The sequence below is a fragment of the Calonectris borealis genome, chromosome 1 (assembly GCF_964195595.1).
Source record: "Calonectris borealis chromosome 1, bCalBor7.hap1.2, whole genome shotgun sequence".
NCBI classification, from domain to species: Eukaryota; Metazoa; Chordata; class Aves; order Procellariiformes; family Procellariidae; genus Calonectris; species Calonectris borealis.
The window spans coordinates 128,106,707-128,128,782 of record NC_134312.1 but is presented as its reverse complement, the minus strand read 5'-3'; the positions used below and the strand labels follow the sequence as shown (position 1 = coordinate 128,128,782).

Here is a 22,076-nt window from a genome sequence, read left to right as displayed (position 1 = left end):
AAGATATTAAACAGTACCGGTCCCAATACAGACCCCTGAGGGACACCACTCATCACCAATCTCCATCTGGACATCGAGCTGTTGACTACTACCCTCTGAATGTGTCCATCCAACCAATTCCTCACCCACTGGACAGTCCACCCATCAAATCCATACCTCTCCAGTTTAGAGAGAAGGATGTTGTGGGGGACTGTGTCAAAGGCCTTACAGAGGCCCAGATAGATAACATTTGTAGCTCTTCCCATGTCCACTGATTCCTTACTAACATTGGATTCTGCAGTGTGTGCTGAATATAGTTCTGGAGAAAAATAAACATTAATTTATTTCCCTCCTGAGCCATGTTACGTGAGTAAAAAAAGACTAACCATAACTATAACTTAGTTCTGTGCTCTCACCTGGTATAGGTTATCAATAACAGTCTGATGAATTCTACAGTATGCTATCATTTATATTTCATGGGATTTAATAAAAATGAATCCTGTATATCCAGCTGCTACTAACTATTGATCAAGAAATCAAATGAAAGAAAACAAGCTGCAAAGCCCGCTTCTCAGAAGAAAATACCAGATCGTATTTTAAAAATAGAATAGGTGAATGCGGTCCTTTGAAAGACGGATGATAGCATTAGTCTTATTTACATCATAAATCTTGACAGCTGCACTTTCAACAACTTGTTATAGAATAGAAAAGTAGACCTAGATTCCATATTGTTTTTAATAACAGCAAAGCAGCCAACTCCTGTTTTAACTTTCTGATTTACATTTCATCATAGGTATGAATATAATAAAAATTCTGAGTAGTAACCCAGAGTGAGTTTTATTTAATCAACTAAGCCCTGAAAAATCAAACTAAAAGTCCACATTCCCTTTGTAAACTGCACTGTCACACCTGTTTATTACAGATACTTTCAAAGAGTAACCGACTGCGAGATCCATGAAATAAGATGTTAAATATAAAGGTGTAACCTTCTTTCTTTTTATTTAAATTGAGCTTTTGTGGCTTAAATGTATTTTGCATCTATTTTTCACCTGTTAGACAACCCAGAAACAAATCCTCACATCAAGATATGCTATAAAGATCAAGATAGAAATTTTGAGAATCACAGAGATTTGCATTTATAAATTTGCTTATTATGTTTTTATTCATGCAGCTCTGAAGGCCTAGTGTCAGCTTTTTATCTAGACTCTTTTCATTACTTCTCCCTGTTGGTGTTGCAGCACATGCTGTGAATGACCTCCAGAGATTCCTGAAGCTATATGCAGAGAGAAAATTGAATCTGAAAGCTTTATTAGACAAGTTTGTCTTCAGCTTGTGTCTGATGTCAGCTGTATTGAAAAATAGAACTGCATGTGAAACTGGGTCCTGACCTTGAAAACTCTCCAATCAAATGGTAACAGATTCAGTTTTGTGCCATATTGCTATTTGTTAGATGTGGCACATGTGTTAGAAGCGAAAAAGCTTCTTAATGAAAATCAGATGGAATAATCAGGCAACTTCTTTCCTGAACACAATGGGGAAACTACATATATGGCAATGTACACATAATAGGGCCAACACAGGCTGTGAGCCCCTTTACTACAGAAGCTTATAAAGTAAAATGACTCAAACCAAGAAAATTAAAATTATTTATATAAACCATTATTTATTCCTTCATCCAAAAGCAACCAGAAGAAAAGGTAAAGACAATAATCTCTTCCTTTACTATTTCACTTTATAAGAGAGTAAGCAACCTTTGTTAGGCCAGCTGACTTAAGGAAGAGCCTAATCTTACTCTTCTCCACTGATTCAAGAACTCAAGGTATTCTCTATGATACTTCCTTACTGCGTTGTTCCCTGTTCATTTTCTTTCTTGCATTTTGTTTTAGTAAAACTTTTCATAGAATTAAACTGAATTATAACTATTATTAAAAATAGACATTTCCTTTAGATTCTACATGCACAAGTAGCAGAAATTATACAATTCTAGACATGGCCATTATTGGAAATAATATTTCTCTCTATTACAACTCTCATGCTAGTGGTGTTTTTACCAGTGTCCTAAAACTAATGTTAACTAGAATGGACTACTGGCAGTAGCATTGTCTTCTAATTCAGTGTAGAACTACTTGTCACAACAGATGCACGCTGTAGATTTTTAGCTGTTCAACTCTGTGGAGAATTAAAAAATAATTAAAAAATTAAATATCTACCATGACCCCTACACAAGTATTTTAATAGTTGATAGCACAGTTCTTTTAAATGGTGAATGTTATGCGCAATGATAAATAGCAACACATGTTTGCATTAGCATTGAAAACACTGCAGACACACACGTTCCTAGATTGTCCAGTCTTCCCCAAGGAATTATTTTGAGTATTCTTGGTCTCAATTATACTATGCCAGCTGCTATAAACAATACAGACACTCTAATATCTGATTTGTACATTTGTTTTTCATTTACCCTCTGAATACACATATTGTTATCTTTTCAGGTGCACATAATGAAATGCACAAGGATTTTTAAGACTAACATTTGGAAATTCTGACAAACACCGTTCTGAACTACAGCATATATGTTCAGTCAAGCACTGCGCATAATATATAAGCAATGACTGCTTCAGAGCATATTAGTTATGAAACACTACAAAAAAGAAAATAGTATCTATTGTGCATTTTTGCCCAAAAGTTAGTTGTTGTCATTTTCATAGAATCATAGAATCATCGAATCATTAAGATTGGAAAAGACCTCTAAGATCATCGAGTCCAACCGTCAACCCAACACGACTACGCCCACTACACCATGTCCCTAAGCGCCACATCTACACGTCTTTTAAATATTTGCAGGGATGGTGACTCCACCACTTCCCTGGGCAGCCTGTTCCAAGGCTTGGCCACTCTTTCAGTAAAGAAATTTTTCCTAATGTCCAAGCTAAACCTCCCTTGTGCAACTTGAGGCCATTTCCTCTCGTCCTATCACTAGTTACTTGGGAGAAGAGACCAACACCCACCTCGCTACAACCTCCTTACAGGCAGTTGTAGGGCGCGATGAGGTCTCCCCTCAGCCTCCTCCAGACTAAACAACCCCAGTTCCCTCAGCCACTCCTCATAAGACTTGTGCTCCAGGCCCTTCACCAGCTTCGTTGCCCTTCTCTGGACATGCTCCAGCACCTCAATGTCCTTCTTGTAGTGAGGGGCCCAAAACTGAACACAGTATTCGAGGTGCAGCCTCACCAGTGCCGAATACAGGGGCACGATCACTGCCCTACTCCTGCTGGCCACACTATTTCTGATACAGGCCAGGATGCCATTGGCCTTCTTGGCCACCTGAGCACACTGCCGGCTCATGTTCAGCCGGCTGTCAACCAACACCCCCAGGTCCTTTTCCTCCGGGCAGCTTTCCAGCCACTCTTCCCCAAGCCTGTAGCGTTGCCTGGGGTTGTTGTGACACAACACAAGTGCAGGACCCGGCCCTTGGCCTTGTTAAACCTCATACAGTTGGCCTCGGCCCAGCGATCCAGCCTGTCCAGATCCCTCTGCAGAGCCTTCCTACCCTCGAGCAGATCAACACTCCCACATAACTTGGTGTCATCTGCAAACTGACTGAGGGAGCACTCAATCCCCTCATCCAGATCATTGATAAAGATATTGAACAAGACTGGCCCCAAAACTGAGCCCTGGGGAACACCGCTTGTGACTGGCCGCCAACTGGATTTAACTCCGTTGACCACAACTCTCTGGGCTCGGCCGTCCAGCCAGTTTTTTACCCAGCGAAGAGTGTACCTGTCTAAGCCATGAGCCGCCAGCTTCTCTAGGAAAATGCTGTGGGAGACGGTGTCAAAGGCTTTACTGAAGTCCGGGTAGACCACATCCTCAGCCTTTCCCTCATCCACATGGCAGGTCAACTGGTCATAGAAGGAGATCAGGTTGGTCAAGCAGGACCTGCCTTCCATGAACCCGTGCTGGCTGGGCCTGGTCCCCTGGTTGTCCCGCACGTGGCTTGTAAGTGCCCTCACAAGGCACTCATTTTGTTTCTTACATTTTTGTCATTGTCCCTTGAATATGTCTTAAAAACAAATAGTTTGTTTGTTTTTAAAGAGGCAGCGGGACATTACATGATCCAGCTTCGAAATTGATGGAATAAATATATTTCAACAGTTAGTTTCAAAACCAAAAAAAACTTTACCCCCACTGAAAATATTAAACCAAATCATATCAGAGATTTAAGAGGGCAGTCTTCATCAGGCAGGATACTGCTATGCCCAATCTGTACATCTCTCTATCTTAGAACTAACCAATATAGAATAATAGATCACTCAACTATGCATTTAATAAGAAAATAAAAGAAAATTCCAGATGCATAAAATACAGACACTAGCACTACAGAAACACTTTCAGCTTCTGATTCTGTATTTTAGTTTTAAACCTTATGTTATTTCATCAAGGAATGTATTTTCACATGCATGCTTTCGTTTGCTGCTAATTTTCCTCAAAAAACCCACAGTCTCAGGAATTGTATATTTTAGTAGCACCAGTATGTTTCTCATGTTATATTACATTCCAAGCAGTGCATATGAATTTCAGTATATGTACCACAGCAGTACATATACTCAGAGAGTAACATTAGTGATATTTTTCAAGAACTGTTTTGTAAGATCTTGTAAGCCTAGAACAAAGCAGCATGCCTAGTCCAGGTGAGGACTTGTTTCATGGAGAAGTAAGAGGCAAACTAAACTTTCCCAAGCAGAAGGAGACATACCTTAGGATGCACTCCTTCAACTAAAGTATCAAAGGACAAGCAAATCAAATTCTTTCGTCACTAGTTTGCCCAGATTCACAAATATGATTCTTGCAATTCAAACCCCAAAACTCAAGGTATTATAAACTCTGGAGGTGACTGCTGTGAATCTTTTTTCTATGCCTCAGCTGAATATATGGGTTGTTAAGCAATGAGTTCTCTTTTGGTTAAATCAGCTAGTGAAGTTACTGCAGCTCACAATCCTCATGTTACAACTTGCTACTAATGGACTCAGCTTGATAGATCACTCCTCTTGCATTCTCCCTTATTCATTCTAAATCCTGAAAAGCCTTCTTTCCCCTGTACATGTGTCCTGGTTTCGGCTGGGATAGGGTTAAATTTCTTCCTAGTGCTGTGTTTTGGATTTAGTACGAGGAGAATGTTGATAACACACTGATGTTTTCAGTTGTTGCTAAGTGCCCTCCTAGTCCAAGGACAGCTCCCATGCCTACTGACTGAGCTAGGTACACAAGATGGAAGGAAACATAATCAGGACAGCCAGCCCAGCTGGCCAATGGGATATTCTATACCATGTGACGTCATGCTCAGTATATGAAGGGTAGGCGTGATCCAGGAAGTACCGATCGCTACTTGGTTATCGGTCAGCGCGGGTGGTGAGCAATTGCATTGTGCATCACTCATTTTGTATATTCTATCATTATTATTATTATTTTCCCTTTTCTGTTCTATTAAACTGTCTTTATCTCAACCCATGAGTTTTTCTCACTCCTACCCTTCCGATTCTCTCCCTGTCCCACTGAGGGGGCGGAGGGAGTGAGTGAGCGGCTGCGTGGTATTTGGCTGCCTGCCAGGTTAAACCACGACAACATGGAAGCCCAGTCTGTGGCTCTGTGCCTGCAGTCTCTGACTCCTACTCCCAAAGTAAATTATACTGAAAGCACAGAAGACCTTTGATTGTATGCATTCAAAGAAAGATACCGAAAGCTGATGGCTAGTGTTATGAGATCTGGTGATACAGTATTTTTCTTCATACTGTACAGTAGATTTCTTCAAATTCTTTGTATTAAACATACAATGACTAACACAGCATATAAAGCCTTTCTGTCAAATGCATCTCTAACTCTGCTACAATTTGCAAAACAAAACCAATTCTTTTTTCTTTATCTTTTTTTAGACCTGTTACAAAAAATGCTCCAAAATAAGACTGGTAACTTGTAAAGTTTAAAGGGACACATTCTACTTAATTTTGGAAGCAATTTCACCATTGTAATTGACACTAACTCTCACTCTACTTTTTTCTTCATTTCACAGTCATACATTTTTCTGTTTCACTTGAGTAGGCATGTCATACAAAACCACAAAAACTTTTGTAAAAATTCAGAGGAAAAAGTAAAATTGATTGTACACAAAGTACTGTTCACTGAATAAGTTAAACAAACTGCAAGAGTACCAATAAAATGTACCGCTCACAGTTTATTAGCCGTACATGTAAAATGTAAAATTAGTTGACAAAGTATTTTCAGCTGTATTCATTCACAGTTATTTTTCAAGTTTCACTAACTTCAAGTATAGCATGACTGAAAATAAATATATATCCTTTTTAAGAAATTGTATTTTCAAGTATAGCTCTAAACGAAAGTGGCCAAAATTTTCCCCTAACATCTTACTTGAATGAAGGCAAATAATGGAAAATGTCTTCCCCATGACCAAAGCCAGGAATGCCTCTCACCCCACAATGTATTCACATGGGTTTACAAAGCTTATAACTTTACCTAACTTATTAAGTAAATACAGTGGTAGCACTTCAGTACAAAAGAAGTCATATGAATGCTAATGATACTATTAAAATCTGTCCCTCCTGTAAAAGCACATTCCAAAACTGCATTTCTCTCTGCTTAAAATGTTTTCAAACTGCTGGCTAAGCAATGCATCAAGATATTTGGATAGAGACATTCACACAATTTCATGTTATCCTGTCAAGTACACATAGCAAGTGTGATTTCCTTCCTGAATCATCTTGTCTTGGAAGTCAATCTTTGCTAAGGTTTTAGACGTACCCTTTAGCTCAGTACATTTTTCGAGTTGGAAAAGTAGTTCTTGTTCATTATGCCCAAGGGCACACTGGACCGGTGGGATATTAAGGACGACTTCTGCCGAAGAAACTATAATACACAGTCCTAGAAATAATTATAAACAGGGTCCTTTACCTCTGTAACAGCCACCAGATGGCATATTTAGCAAGACCCTCTGGCTGAGTTCTTGTAGCCAGACTAGACCAAATGACACCTGACAGGGCAGTAGAGATTAGCCAATTACATCTTCATTCCCTGGTCTCAAACACAGATTTCAACATTATTAAATTCTGATGCCCACAAAAGTCTCTATAGAATCAGGAAGTGAATAATTATCAACAGGAGATACTGCCATTGTTTCAGAGTCCTTCCAAAATAATTTTGTGCATCTTTCTTTAAAAAATTACCTTTAATCAGATTGTTTAGATTTTGGGAGACTTGGTTAAAGCTGGCTGTCCCATAGCCAATTTGAGTCTTTATGCACATCAATGCATGATTCATGAGAATCAGCAGCACAGAACAAGTCAGTCCATAAAAATGTCTATAATGTAAGTGGTTAAAATAACTACTGAACTTATAGCATAGTATGACAAAACCTGACATTTAATCTCTTTTTTTTTTCCCCTCTTTTTTTTTTTTTAAACGACATACAAAAATACTTTAGTAACACATATCACTTTCTATCTTTGCAGAAACCTGCTGTCTCAGCCTGGAGAAGAGAAGGCTCAGGGGAATCATATCCATGTGTATAAATATCTGATTGGTGGAGTAAAGAAGACAGAGCCAGACTCTCTTCAGTGATGCCCAGTGACAGGATGAGAGGCACCATGCAAAAATTGAAATACTAGAAATTCTATTTAAACAGAATAAGAAAATTTTTTTACTGAGAGAGTAGTTCAACACTGGAACAGGCTGCCCGGAGAGGTTATGGAGTCTCCATCCTTGGAAATATTCAAAACCTGACTGAACATGACCCTGAGCAACCTGCGCTAATTGACTGTGCTTTGAGCAAGAGGAATAGATGTCTCCCCAGGTCCCTTCTGAACTCTACAGTTCTATGGTGATACATCTATAATGATCTGATTGCAGTAAACTGACTCAAATAAAGAAAAATTATGAATTAGTGTTACAAGCACAGGTTCAAATTTTAAATGCTCTTGGCAATAGAAAGGAAATCAATCTTACTTCCTGCTTAATCCTTTACAGAACACCAGTGCTTTCATTTTCTGCATGTATAGTTCCATCTGCTGAGTCTCTGAAATGTTAGTAGTCAGAGCCTACATATCGAATTAAAGTAAATGAGTAATTTTGCAGTTCTTTGGCTAAAGATAAGTTAATATAGGAGTCTATTGCACTACTACTCTGTGTTATCTCTCTTGTTCCATCATTATCATTTCCTTTGTAACAGCAAATACACAACTCACCAACACTTCCTCCCCCTGGAATCTGACATAACCTGGTGACATGCAAAACTGACAGATCAAGTTTAGTGACCCAGCACAGCAAAAAATAATTACACATCTCCTTCAGTTCCCCCATGTCATTACATTAATTTCTATAGCATGCCTTAGAACAAAATCCTGTAAAGCAAGGATACTGCTGTACTACAAGTTTTAAAAAATACTAGTGGTATTTAGCCCTTTTTAGAAAATTGAAATAATTGCCACTGAAACCACAGCAGTTCTAAATGACTAAAACTAAATGATAGTTCCTATTTAGTAAGATTCAACATGTCATACACAAGACATCTGCTTTGCTTGAATTGATATATGCTATTCTGACAGAAGTTGGACTGTCTTCTGGTACTGAATATTCTGGATTCTGTCTATATGGTGCAATTATTTACTTCTCTGAAAAAAGATTTTTCTGCTTTGCTGTCCTAGAAAGTCACGAGTAGAAGGTAGAGAATTCTCCAATTTCAGCTCTTCTTGTATGCTACCCATTAAAACATGTTAAAAGCAAGAGGGATCAACATGCTACAAGTAATCAAATCCCAGGTGACTACTGTAGCTGTAGTATAGCCTGAGTTACAGGCAATCTGATGGGGGAGGGACGAAATTTCCTTCTGCTCTCACATCTGATGAGCAGCTTTCCAAATTGTATGGGTGAGTAACATTCTTCATCTGAGCAACTCAGATAGTTCAACATCAAGTAAAGAATCTTAGAGACTTTAGAAACTCAGATTTAACCCAGTGCTTCCATTATGTATTGCTTTTTCACCCATGCTTAATCACTACATTTCAAAGGAAAGCAGTGGGAAATAAAATCCATTTATCAAGGAGATAAAAATGAGTTTGCAGTCCTTGTAGGGACCAGCAGGTGCAAAGAGATATGAGAAGAATTCAATATAAATATTGTCCAAATAATTTAAATTAAATGGAGATCAAGTCTCTGGTTGTGGATTCATGAACTCAAGACACTCAGACATATATCACAGACATAACTGCAGAATTATTCTTACCATGTTGTCATACAACCTTTTCTATGAACACACAAGCTTTGTCTTCCAACAGTCTCAGTTCATTGCCCTATCATAAAAAGTAATTTCAGAATTTCATTCTGTGACCAATTTACATCCATTTGACCTGTAACATTATTATCTTCTAATTTAAATAATTCTTCTGCCTTCATAGTATTTCCTCCATGAATACATGTAGAAAGTCAAAATCCCATCTCATCTCTTCATAGAACAAAGAAACAAAACTTTGAAACAGTAATAATTTGAAAAGCATGCTGCAATCTCTTCATCAAATCCATAACCTAATTTGAATTCTGGGACACATTACACAAAATAGAAAGGAAATGATAGAAAACCAAGTTGAATGCCACTCTAGCACACCTCCCTTTTACAAGCTAAAGCTGAAATTTGTAAAAATGCAGAATGAATTTAGACAGTCTCCAGCCATTTTCATTTTAACTATGTGATTTGTAATTAATTTCAAAAGTTGTGTATACTAAAGCACTTACAGACACCTGAAGAGAAAAGGCCAAATGCTGCTAATGCTGGCTTTTCCTTTAGTTGTTGAATTAAGTGGTTTATTGCCTTCCAGTCAGCATTCAAGTCTTCTAATTTTTTCTAGAATAGAAAATAACAATATATGAAATTTATAATGCATAAATTATTGTAAATAAATGTAAAATAAATTAATTTGACTTTTTTTTTCTCCATCTGATGGACCACCTGAATTAAAAAAAAAAACTGAAAGGTAGAAACAGCAATTAATTTTCACAAATGGGAGAGAGGGATGAGTAAATTTCTTCCCAGTTGGGCTGCAAAAGAGCTTCATGGTGCCACGGTCCTGAAAGCATCTTTCCTCCTCAAAGTTTGGCTGCTGAAGCTCAGGGCCAACTTAGAGCCAGCGCAGCTGCCTGACCCCAACCACAGATTGACTTCCTGGACCAACCTCAGCGCCTTCCCATCCCTATGGCCCTGCCCAGCCACCTGGGGCTGTGTTTGACTCTGGTTCCCCTCACCGGGCCTGATCCTGACCTGCACCCAGGCGCAGCCCCCCGGCCTGCCCTGCTTCTTGGCTGGGGGCAGCGGGAGGGGCCTTGGCTGGTGAGACCCTGTCCTGCAGCTCAGTGGGGAGCCCCCACTGTTCCCTGCTCCCAGGAAGCACTGGCTTGCCCTGCTCCCTGGTCGACAGGCCTTTACATTTTTTTAGGGAACGTAGGATGACTTCTTCTTTAACATACTGTAGAGAGGTGGAGTTTTTTACCACCACAAACGCGAGACACCATTTTTTAAAATTAAAATAGAAAGGTGAATTATGTATTAAAAAAACCTTGTCAATAAAACCTCTGCAATTTGTAATATCAAATGCAGAACACATTCTTCCACTTATTAAAAAAAATAAATAAAAAGAAAGTCTTAGGAGTCTTCAGGGAGTCATAAACTTCAGTGTGTGGGCACGCAGTCCTGACCAGTAATGGCTAAATTGTTATTTTCAAACAAAACCTAAGTGAAAGTATGGAATGTAAATTACATCGGTCCTCAGATAACCCTGAGAGACATTTAGACTTGAGAATGTTGTTTCTATCCCTCTTTCTTCCTTGCTCTAAGGACTGTAAAGAAGGATGAAGCATTGCTAATTCTATGCTGGCATCTCTAAACTCTTAAAATGAAGACTGCTTTTCTTTTTTATGCTGCTCCCTGATTGTCTGCTACAAAAAGCAGCACAGAGTACCAATGCCACTCAGGAATGCTTTTAGTATTCTTGTGTCCAATTCACGATTAGATATATAGCCTAAATCACAATCCAGCCATGATGGAAACAGGATGCCTATTAAGACAGGTATTTTAATTACGTAGAGTCTTAAGATGACAGGGGTCAATAGGAGAGGGATAGGGAACAATACTCATTAAATTGAAATGTGTACACACACAGAGGCGCTGAGGTAGCACAATTTTATATTCTGATATGTCAGGGGAGCGTTTCTAGAATTTGCCTTAAGCTTTGCCATAAGTACTTTAAACCTGCAAAGTTCTCTTATATCTGTCACCAATAGAGACTAGAATATTACCTGGTATAAACTCTGGACAGATTTCTGAATAAATGCTTTTTGACAGGGCAGGAGAGAAAGGACACAATTCTGCATTAGGGAATAAACCAACTTTTTATCTTTAAGAGCAGTTTAAAAACTGCATTAAAAATAAAAAAGTCAGGAATAGCAGAGATTCTCCTTGATAATAGACTACAAGGACTAGGCAGAAAAAGCAATCAGGTATGCATGATAAATGCAACTTGTCATATGACAATTGAAAATCATACATATGTTTTATTTCTGTGTGGATTACGGACACACAGAAACACACACTTTGGACACATTTTACAGCAGATTTTAAAGCTCCTTTTTCTTCTGCTGTTGTAGCCCAAGAACCTACTTCCAGAGCTTAAAGTGCAAAGGACTGCTCCAATATCTATTAATTCAATAGCAGCAGAGAGTGCAGAGAGCCCTTAAAAACAAAAGCTGGAGAGATTACACTATCAAAGTCTGGCTTCATTTTACAATGTATTCACAGTAACTCAGGAAGGATATATGGATGTTATAAATATAATATTGGTCCTCACTATGAGTAGCTGCTTAATCATTCATGTGGATGTGAGCCAGGGATTTCTTTCCAGCCATGACAAAATATAAAACATGCCTACCACAGACATTAGAGAGGGTTGTCTGAGGCAATATCTTCGCCACTAATAAGAGAGTAGCTAGTTCTAAACTCTTCTATCACAATTGTAGTTTGATCCAATCCTGCATCTGCCATAAATTAGCATGTGTGCATTAAAATGTTAGCTACTTTGAGCACAAGAATTCTTCTGTAATTGCAACTCTAGAGCTTTGGTGACAAGTATGAACAACAAAATATGCTGCATTGAGGAACACTTTCATTGATTTATTGATTTCCTTTAAATGGCAGCACCGGTGCAATTTAAGTGAGGTTAACATTCATACATGACTAATCTCATTGACAGCACTAAAACTAAATAGGAGTATTTAGAGAGAGAAATGATGTAGTCTTTTAAATGCAAGACTGAAGACAATGAAAATGAGTTCCTCACTATTACTCTCCCACCCAACATGGGAAAGGACAAATTGAGTGCTGTGGCAAGGGAACTACAGCTCTTCCACTGCCACAGAAATCCTCTCCTGAATAAACTGTTCTGTTTAAGTGCTGTTAATCATGAGATTGGGGCTTACGTTCTTTCTGTTGCCACTGTCACCAGCAGTAACCTCTCCCTCCCCCACCTGCAAAAGCTTTACAGAAATGCATTTCAAAAGCATGAAATCCATTTTATAAAAGTGAATAGGTCTGATTATTAAAGTGCTAGTGCTTAAAGGATCACACATCTCATCCCATTCTTGACTCTTGAATCAGCATATACTAGGATTTCATGTGCCAACAAAAATATTTTTACAGTCCTGCATTGCAAAATTCCAACATCAGCACTTTTAGTATGCTTAGTGAAGGTGTGAAAATAGACTTATTTCAGTGACATAGCTATGAGATAAGATTAAGTATCTGTCAATATAAATACATGGGATTTAATTTACATTCAAAACACTTTAATGAGAGTATATTATAAAGGTTGCAAGGATAAACAGCTAAAAATTAGGAAATGCCAGAATAATGTCAACTATGAACATTAATTCAGATACAATGCACATAATTGTCAGAGAATTAAAGAAATTGGTGCACATACTGTTTTCCAGCACAGGAGAGGCTTGTGGTGTGAATGAGTCTATAGGACCTCTACTTTATTTATTGAAAAGAATGGGAAGATTTGTGGTGAATTAAAGAAATCAGAGAGAAAAAAAGGAAGCTAAGACAAAGGTTCCTCAGGGAACTAATTAATCTAAAAAGTTGTCCAGAAATGTTATGCAAGTAATTAATGCTTTTAAAGAGGCCATGTAATTTCTCTTTTTTTCTGTGCCACAAACTAAACAAGGAATATGAATCTAAGTATTGAGTTGCTGCTTGCACTGCGAGTGCTATCCATATCCTGTACTGAATTAGGCAGGGTTCAGCCTAAACCAAGGCCATAACAGCAGCTTCAATTCAAGAATTTTCTAAAATTTTGAGTGCTTAACTTTGCAATCTTGCTAATATCTTTTCAAAAACACTTTAATCTGAGTATAAATTATTTCTGCTTCCACAAAATACCTTTTGTGAGGAAAATGATTTTGACATTTACTGAAAAGTCTGTATTGGAATATATAAATAGCAGACAGTACTGGAAGTTACTCATGAAGAACGATGACAGAAGACCAACTCAGTATAAATGGGTGGAAGCTTAAGGAAACCTACATCATCAAGAAAGCAATTCAACAGTCCTGACAGTATATATTCACTGTTTTATGACTTATTGTACAAGACAGACAGTGAACCAGAAATTAACTTCACAGGTCCTTCAATTAACTGAACTACAGAATGTAATGAAAAGAGTAAAATGCAATTAAAGAGGGACTATAAATGAAATACTCACTACTCCAGAAGTAGTTACTAATTTCCTCACAGACACATTTTATAATATCATTGTCAAAACTACAACGCAAGGGACATCACAATCTTAATTTAAAGAGTTATCTAGTTCCAGTAAATCTGGTAGAAATTAGCAGTTTTCACCATCTTTGATGTGAACACTTAAAAGAAATAGACAGAGTACACTTCTATGTCAGAAATTTAGCCTAATCAATCACTTCACACCATTTATACTTCTGTCAGTGGTATGTAAAACAAGTACTAGTTCTTCCTGAAAATGCCAGCATTCATTCTGCAATTCTTCATATGCAATTATGAAAATCTAGAAAGCCAAAACCTCTAGGTTTTTGTTGTTTCAAGTGCTTTGCGTGTTAAAATGTGGAGTAAGATCCCCTAAGACTGCAGCTGAAGTCACACGAAATGAGTAAATGCAGTTACTGCTGAGTGATTTTTTTTTTCCATCATCCATTCAGTGTGCAGATGACATGTTTCAGTTCCCAACAATAATAGTGCTGTATTAGCCAAGGAAAATGCCCAACACAGAGTCAAAAGCTTTTTTTCTGCCCACTTTCATTATCACACTACTTTTTAAGTCACCTTGAGTTTGCCTCTTTACCAGTGTTTTATCACTGTTTAGGAGAACAGATCATTAAAAAAAAAGCATAGATACTGAAGGGGAAAATAACTCTTAAGAATTTCTGTTCAGGAAAGAATAAAAGAAACCAAATCATTATTAAATATATATTAATTTCTGAAGTGGACATAAGTGCATACATGTGCTCCTAATCATCATGTTCACAGATACTTTATTAGCAGTTATAAAACCAGAAACCAGACCAAGCTCTGGTTGATACGGTAGTGACCTTACTAGTTTGGTCTCCCACTCCAAAAGCAGCTGAACCATACATGGGAGGTTGCTTGCTGATTATTTTCTGCTTCAAGATTCTACAGGGTAGAAAATAATACTCTAGTCTTAGTGAAGGTCTACATAGTCTTTAGGAAACTGAGTGTAAAATATCCCCTTCAAACTGATTTCTGTGCTGGGGAAAAGGATTCTATAGTACATTTTTCTAAAAGAGAAGTGTTGGGAGGCATTAGCCTTCTTAAAAATGTATCCTCTGCTCCAAAACAGAATCAAGTCAGTCATTCTACACAAATTTTGGCAGAGAAACTGAGTGGGAAAGGTCTATATTGCCATGTTTTCCTTCCTTCACAATGGAAAAATTTTAAAGCAAAGGGCCCTCTTTATGACTTGACTCTTACCTGTTCTAGAAAACATGTTCATTTTTTTAACTGACAAAATTTCTGAAAGCGAAATTCAAAAGAGGGAGTTTAAAAACATGTTATATGATGCCATTAATTAGGCACCAAAAATTACATTTGCTTTCAATGTGGATTACTCTTGAAGAGGTAGAACAACCCTAATGTCAAAAACAATATTCCCATCACAATATGCAAAAATTTTCTAGCTGGGAACATTACATTTTTCCTGGCTATGCCGTCACAGAACAGAACAAATGCCATTTGCCAAGTTCTTTCATTGATTTTAAACAGAGCACATCAAGGACAAGTGTACAACAGGGGAAGCATAACCCATTACACAGTAATGGATATTGCTAAAGGTTGCTTCATTACCTTTACTGGATGAGTGGCTGGTTTTTCCTTATATAAATGATACCCTTTAGACAAAACCTCTTCCACATTCGGCTGTTTAGCCTGCACTGCTGCTTCAGTTTCCTGAAAAATAAAAACACACGCAGTGTAGATTAACCGTAGCATAAGCAATAAGACCGAAAAGTCCTAAAGCTCCATGGGAAGCTATAAAACACCAGTAGATTAGTTTCTGCTCAGGATTGGTTTCTGGGAAAACTTATGGATAGTAGCAGCTAAGGACAAAGAGGGTCACCAGAGAAAACAAAAGCAAAAAGGGATGGAAAAGAGTAACGCAAGCAAAATAAACAGCAATAGGTGTTTATTTTGCTAGCATCCTGAAGGTTTCAATAATACGATTATAAAGGTAACACAAATTCATACTAGGAAAGACAGGCATGAGAAATCTCATTTAAGCAGCTCTGTCCTTTTGTCTGTTTTACATTACCAGCAGATTAAAAGTGCACTAGTTAACCTTTTGTTCATACAGTACATGGCATTAAAACCGTATCATGAGATGCAACAGTGATACCAAATTTAGGACAATTAAAAATATTAATAGAAAACTACTATTACTAGTAGTAAACTAGTACTTATCTAGTAAAACATTTATACTAATGAATTAAAAACAAAAGCACAGTAGCAGTGACAGTTCCTAAAGGTATGGGGAGACACCTACCATTAGCAATGACACCCTACTGAATTAGCAACAGCATATTCTCTAGCAATTTTCTTTTTTTATCTGGAAAAGTGTAATTCATGTGCTAACATAAGGCAACTCCAAGAAACCCTTCCCAACATAGAGCAGCTTCATTTCATCAGGCACTGACTAAATAAATAACGGGTGAAGTTATCTACATGAAGCTACATGTAGATAATTAAAAGCAAAAAAAAAAATCACTGAAAACTGTAATAGAAAAGATGAACTACACTGGAATTCCAAGATACATATTGTTTTCATTTTTCAAGTAATATAAAGGGCGGGGGGAAAACCACAAAACAAACAAACAAACAAAAAAAACACCAAAAATCCCAGTGTGATCTGAGATATTAAAATTAACTGGTTGGTTTGGTTTTGTTTTCCTCTCTCCACTCTTCTCCCACCTATTTTATAGCTTGATTACCTTGTCCTAACCAATATTGCAGACTATCTACTGACTCTCCAACTTGATTTTCTGTCCACAATCTCAGTCATCATTAGTGCGACAGCAGACAAGATTGTGTGCCAGACTTGTCACTATCTGATCTGACACATCATTTCATTGGCGGAAATCTGCTATTCTTTGCTTTGCAATAAACTTGTTGAAATCTATGTCATTTTAAGTCTCAGAAAGGGGCCATTTTGCTTTTCTGTTTCACCTCAACACAGAAAACATGTCTACACTCCTGCCTGAAATTTTACTTGCAAAACTTAATGGATAATCAGTAAAAATAAATAAAAACTGTTGATAAATTCACTATCATCTCCCATTTTTCTTTTCAAATCGTGTCTATCAATAGCAAATGAAGTGAATTAAAGCGTGTCTGATTTCTTGCAATAATATTTGAAACATGTTTGCATTTAATTACTTTTTATCACATATTTCAATATTAATGACATATAACTGTAAGGATTTATAGAGAATGAGCACTGAAAAGTAATGCACAGCAAAATTAGGATATTGTGGGGCGTGGGAGTTTATTAACCTATTGATCAAACCCTCATTAAAGTCCTATTTTCTTTCTGTTTCAATACTAGGTTAGCTTTCTACTTCCCTACTCACCATATAAAGAAAAAATAATCATCAAGGAGTGCTAATGAAGAAGGTAATTTTCTGCCTATCTCAATGAAAAAAAGGCATTTTAATATCTGTTTGTTTAGTTGTTTTTTCAAAACTAAGCCATCTGCAGTATTTTGCCAATATTTTGTGTTGTGTTATTCTGCACATCTCAAATACTTATGTTATTTTATAACAGCACCAGGTATCATAAAAAAATCTGTAGCAGGAAAACCACGTTAAAGCTCCCTGCAGAGTCCAAGGATATCAAGATCACTGTGGGTGCACCTACACTGGTGGTTTAACCTGCAGCATGGATGTGCCTTTGAAGTGGATCTCAATCTTCCCCACTCACTGGGCTTTGGTTTCCACCGCGGACTGGTCTGGGAGCACACAAATTGTTTTCTTTCAGGCTGTAACCAGCGTGCAAGGAGCACTCTAGGAGGGCACTTAACACAGTCCCAGGCCTTGAGGGCACCACTAGCCCTGACTCCTGCTGCCCAGACCCTTGGGGCTCCCCTCACCCTGCCCACAGCCCAGGACCCCCTGGGGCTGTCAGCCCCTGCCCCAGCAATACGGCAGCAGGGCTGGTCTCCAGCTCCCCACAGCTCGGCCCTGCCCGGCCACGGGCCCTGCTGAGCCAGGCCCATCCACGGGCCCACGTCCCAGCCCAGCCTTGACCCACCCCCAACGCCCAGGGCTGGGGCTGCCCCAGTGCCTCCCGGCTGCTCTGCTCCTGGCTGGGCAGTGGGATGGGCCCAGGCTGCCAGGCCCTGCCCCGAAGGCCCCTCGAGGGGAGCCCTCCAATGGCCCCTGCCGGCCCTGCAGGGCCCCGTCAGCTGTAACAAGGATGGAGCGAACCCAAGCACTTACTGGTCCCTCCCCAAGTCATCTTCACCACTTCACCTGAACATTTTCTAGACACGAGGAAAAGCAGAGGATCTTTCAGGACGCTCTCTTAAGCTTTGTCATGTATTTGATCTGACTAGGTTTGTAATAACAGTCATTAACAATACCAGTCAAATTCCACCACCAGGAATTGAAAATTCAAGCCCAGAAGAACCTGGCTCGGGAAGGCACTCCAGACTAATTAGAACTATTCATAACAGGAGTTACTCCTCAAGTCCTGTAGCTGTAACAAAATTTGGCCGCTCAGCATTTATTTGTAGTCTACCTTCTATATTGACATTTGAATCATGATTTACCATATACGCACATATAAATAGGCTAATTTCCCTTTTAAAATTAAGAGAAAAAGAGAAAAAGCAAAATGAATGACTGATAGTACCATGCGACTCCACATTCTGAAGAAAAGAAGAAAATATTTAACGATCCTTTTCATTGTCATTATTTTATGTTAGTACTAGTATACACAACACACATAAAAACTAAGATATCCCATTTCTACATATTATACAAACATTTAAAAAGGTATTCTTTATGGATTCAAAAGGTATTTGTTCTTTATGGATAGAATACAAGTATAATTTTCCAGAGCCAGGTAACAGAAACGTAATGTATTTAGCTGTTAAATCACCAGTGCCTTCTGCTCTACAATTTTCTGGAGTTACATAAACTAATCTTGTGTGGACTGATCTTTCAAAATCAATGGCCTTGACCTAAACTGAAATGCATTGTGCAAGTCTATCCAATATAGCAAGATGCTTCATTTGAGATTTATGTGGAAATAAGAATAGAGATAAGAGTCCAGGGGAAAAAGAGGTTCTCAATATCTTGTCATTCATTTGGACACCGCTGAAATCAACAAATACCTTATTTGTTAGAGCAGCGACTACTTTTTGATTGTCGCACATTAATTCCAACATCATCTAAAAACATCACAAAACGATTTTAAATAAGTGCACACCTGACATTAAATCGCTGCAGTAACTTTGAGAGAGCTCTTTGCCCAGTTCTCTGCCTGATGGGATAGCCCCTTGACAAATTCTGCCCAGTGAGCAAGTTTCCAGCAATTTCAAATCCATTTGCTGGGTGACACCCTATTAATATGGGTCGACAGGCAAGAGAGTAGTTTCAGGATACTGCTCCATCATTCAGTTCCCAAAGAGAACAAAAAGGTAATGACCGTAACATGGCCTCCAACAGTTTGCTCGCAACAAAGAGACCGCAGTTATTATCTAGCCTGTGCAGGATCCAAGAGAATAGCATACTCCCAGAGCAGGGCTTGATGTCTGCTCTTGATCACACGGGCCAGGCTACTACTAAAGCTAATAGGAGTTGTCCATGCTCATGTCCATCAGTTTTTAGAGAATACCAAAGCCGTAACTATTTGAAAGTCCTGACTCAAGATCATTGACTCCTCTGCCACGCTCGCTTTGCTTGCTGTGGGAGGACGCATCACTGTCTCTGGAAGACAGAGCTGACTAGTGGAATTGCACGATTTATGAACTGCCTGTGAAAGGAATCGTAATGCTACTTCTGGGCTGGGTGATGAATATGCTAATTGAACTTTTCACACATATGGCAAATTAAAATACATCATCATTGGAAACTGCTGTTTCTCAAACATGTATAAACAACAAGAATCAAACAGAGGCCACCTTTTTTCCATGACGTACCATCTATGAATTTTCAGTGGTGTTAAAACGGTGCATCTGAACTGATGAAAGCCTACTGCTGAATAAGCCACATTGGCTTCTGCATTTCCAACACCATGTCAGTTCAACGTGCTGAACAAATTTACAGGCTGAAAAAGTGGCAGGGACTTGTCTACAGCCCCATCTGGACTATGAAAGTCTGTTGATATAGCTCAGAACTTAGAAAATTCATACTCCCTAGCTGAAACCAATATATTGACTAAACCTCTGGTGTGTACGCCGTTGGAAGACAAAGTCTGATGGCTTGGCATAAGTTATTTCAAGAGATGGTAACTATCCTAGCAGACGCAGACAAGCTGTTTGACATATGCTGCGCATACACTAGGAGGCCCAGACAACTATCTATAAAAGTATCTGCAGCATTTCAGGCTGTGTATCGGTCTATATTAAGAATCACAAGCACTGATTCACCTTCTCTGGTAACGCTGGTAAAATTTTTGGGATCGATTTCCCAATGAGATTATGTCCATGAGACATTTTCTGCAGGGACAGTAGGAGAAGCTCAGGGTGACTAAACCTGTGTCTTCATGGTGAAGTTCAATGCAAAAATGGAAACTTAATTACAATCTTCAAATAAAAAAATATAACTTTTAAAACAACTCACTATATTAATTTCAAAGTCATGACCTCTTTTTATCAAGATGGTATGTTAAATGAAGATTAAAGAAGAGAATTTATTCACAGGAAAACAGAAACACTAAGCAATTTCCCTTCACTTTACTGATCGAGACAAGACAGTGGTGTTTAACAATCAAATATACTAAATCTAAAATCTAAAATAATTTGGAAGCTTTTAATTTCACAATTTTGGAAGCTTTTTTGAAATAATCAGATATAAATCCCCATATATATTTGACTTGACAACAGAAAATTACATTTAATTACATTTTTCTTTCATTTAGATGAGGGAGAGTGTAACTTGTAACCAGAATTCTCTGAGGTAGATTTTCTTATTCATGCACATGAAAAGCTCCAGCAAGGTTCATTGAAATATTCATGCCTATCTTTCAGGTTATTATTCCCAGATATTTTAGGGAAAAAGCTATAAATGAATGGTGAGGTTCAGAGTGCCTCATTTTTTCCCCGCAAGTAAAGAAAGGGAAGTGGATAGAAAACATGAATATATTCCTATCTTCAAGAATTCTGGTTCTAAATAAGTGACCTCATTTTTTCTTTTGACTAAACTCTGCACATTCCCATTCCTGGAGCAGACTAACAAGCTAAACCACCACAAAGAAGAACGGTCAGAGGAGACTTAATTAAAATACATCAAAGTTCAGCTACAGTGAGCATCGGATCTTGATGGTGGGTCAGACAATACAGTCAATGGCATTCTCGGTATTCACTTTAGATATTTAGGCAATATTATTAGAATACATCCAAGACATACTATTAACAGTTCTGTGGTCATATTGAGATGGGACCTAATCCACGAGGGGAAAAAATGCAGTTGCCGGTATTTAAACTTCCTGAATAAAGACTTTAATCAATCTTGATAAAATTTCAAGGAGACACAAGCTTGTACCTCTGTTCTTTTCTACATAACAGATGAAAAGGTTTGATAACTTCCCGAATATTTTACTTATCTCTGTACAGAAAGAAAACGCTCTGTGAACATCTAAGTTACAGAATTTAACTTTAGCTTCCTGTCTCAGGGTTTTATGAAAAAAAAAAAAAACACAAGTAATTCAATTTAAAGACCATTCCATTAGTGGCCTAGGTAAAAGCTTAGTGTAAAACTGCTCTATTGCTAAAAATATTCTGTAACTAGCGGACAAACAATTTTATGCACCTGACTCTAAAAATGCCATTTTAATGAGTAAATAAAATAGCCATTCTTTCCCCCATTAACTTAAATCACTGTTATTTTAAATGTGTGAGACCCAAAGTACAATCCCAAGGCAGTGTTAGAAACTCTCTTAATGGGGAAAAGAATTTTGTGAGATTCATCCAGCTTTTTAAAGTAAAGTGTGCAAAAGACAGTCATCTGATTTTAATGAGAGACTCGAAAATTGATACAACTATAGCTCTTGACCTATGTGAACTATTTTCAAGATACGTTAGAGGAGAAACAATTATTTCACAGAAAAGAGCACTCCACGAAAGACCTCTTCCTCCTCAAAGTGCAACAATACAGTTTTAGAGTTCATAACTACTTTCTAAACCTATGAGTGCAGGCTTTGTGCAGTTTGTAAAATATACAGACACCGTGTCTATTAAGATCTGGTGGCATTTTTCATCATTCCGCTCCCTGCAATATCT

General features: G+C 38.1%; 1 protein-coding gene across 2 annotated transcripts in view; it reads right to left on the bottom strand.

Annotated features, from left to right (window-relative positions):
- The window catches only part of DMD (dystrophin), a 1,244,291-nt gene that overhangs the window by 363,021 nt on the left and 859,194 nt on the right, over nucleotides 1–22,076 (bottom strand). For both annotated transcript variants that reach the window (XM_075174519.1, XM_075174510.1), the window contains exons 49-50: nucleotides 15,425–15,526; nucleotides 9,775–9,883 (exon numbers count right to left, since the gene is read on the bottom strand). In XM_075174519.1, the coding sequence (XP_075030620.1) occupies nucleotides 9,775–9,883; nucleotides 15,425–15,526 (211 nt within the window). The remainder of the gene's footprint in view (nucleotides 1–9,774; nucleotides 9,884–15,424; nucleotides 15,527–22,076) is intronic.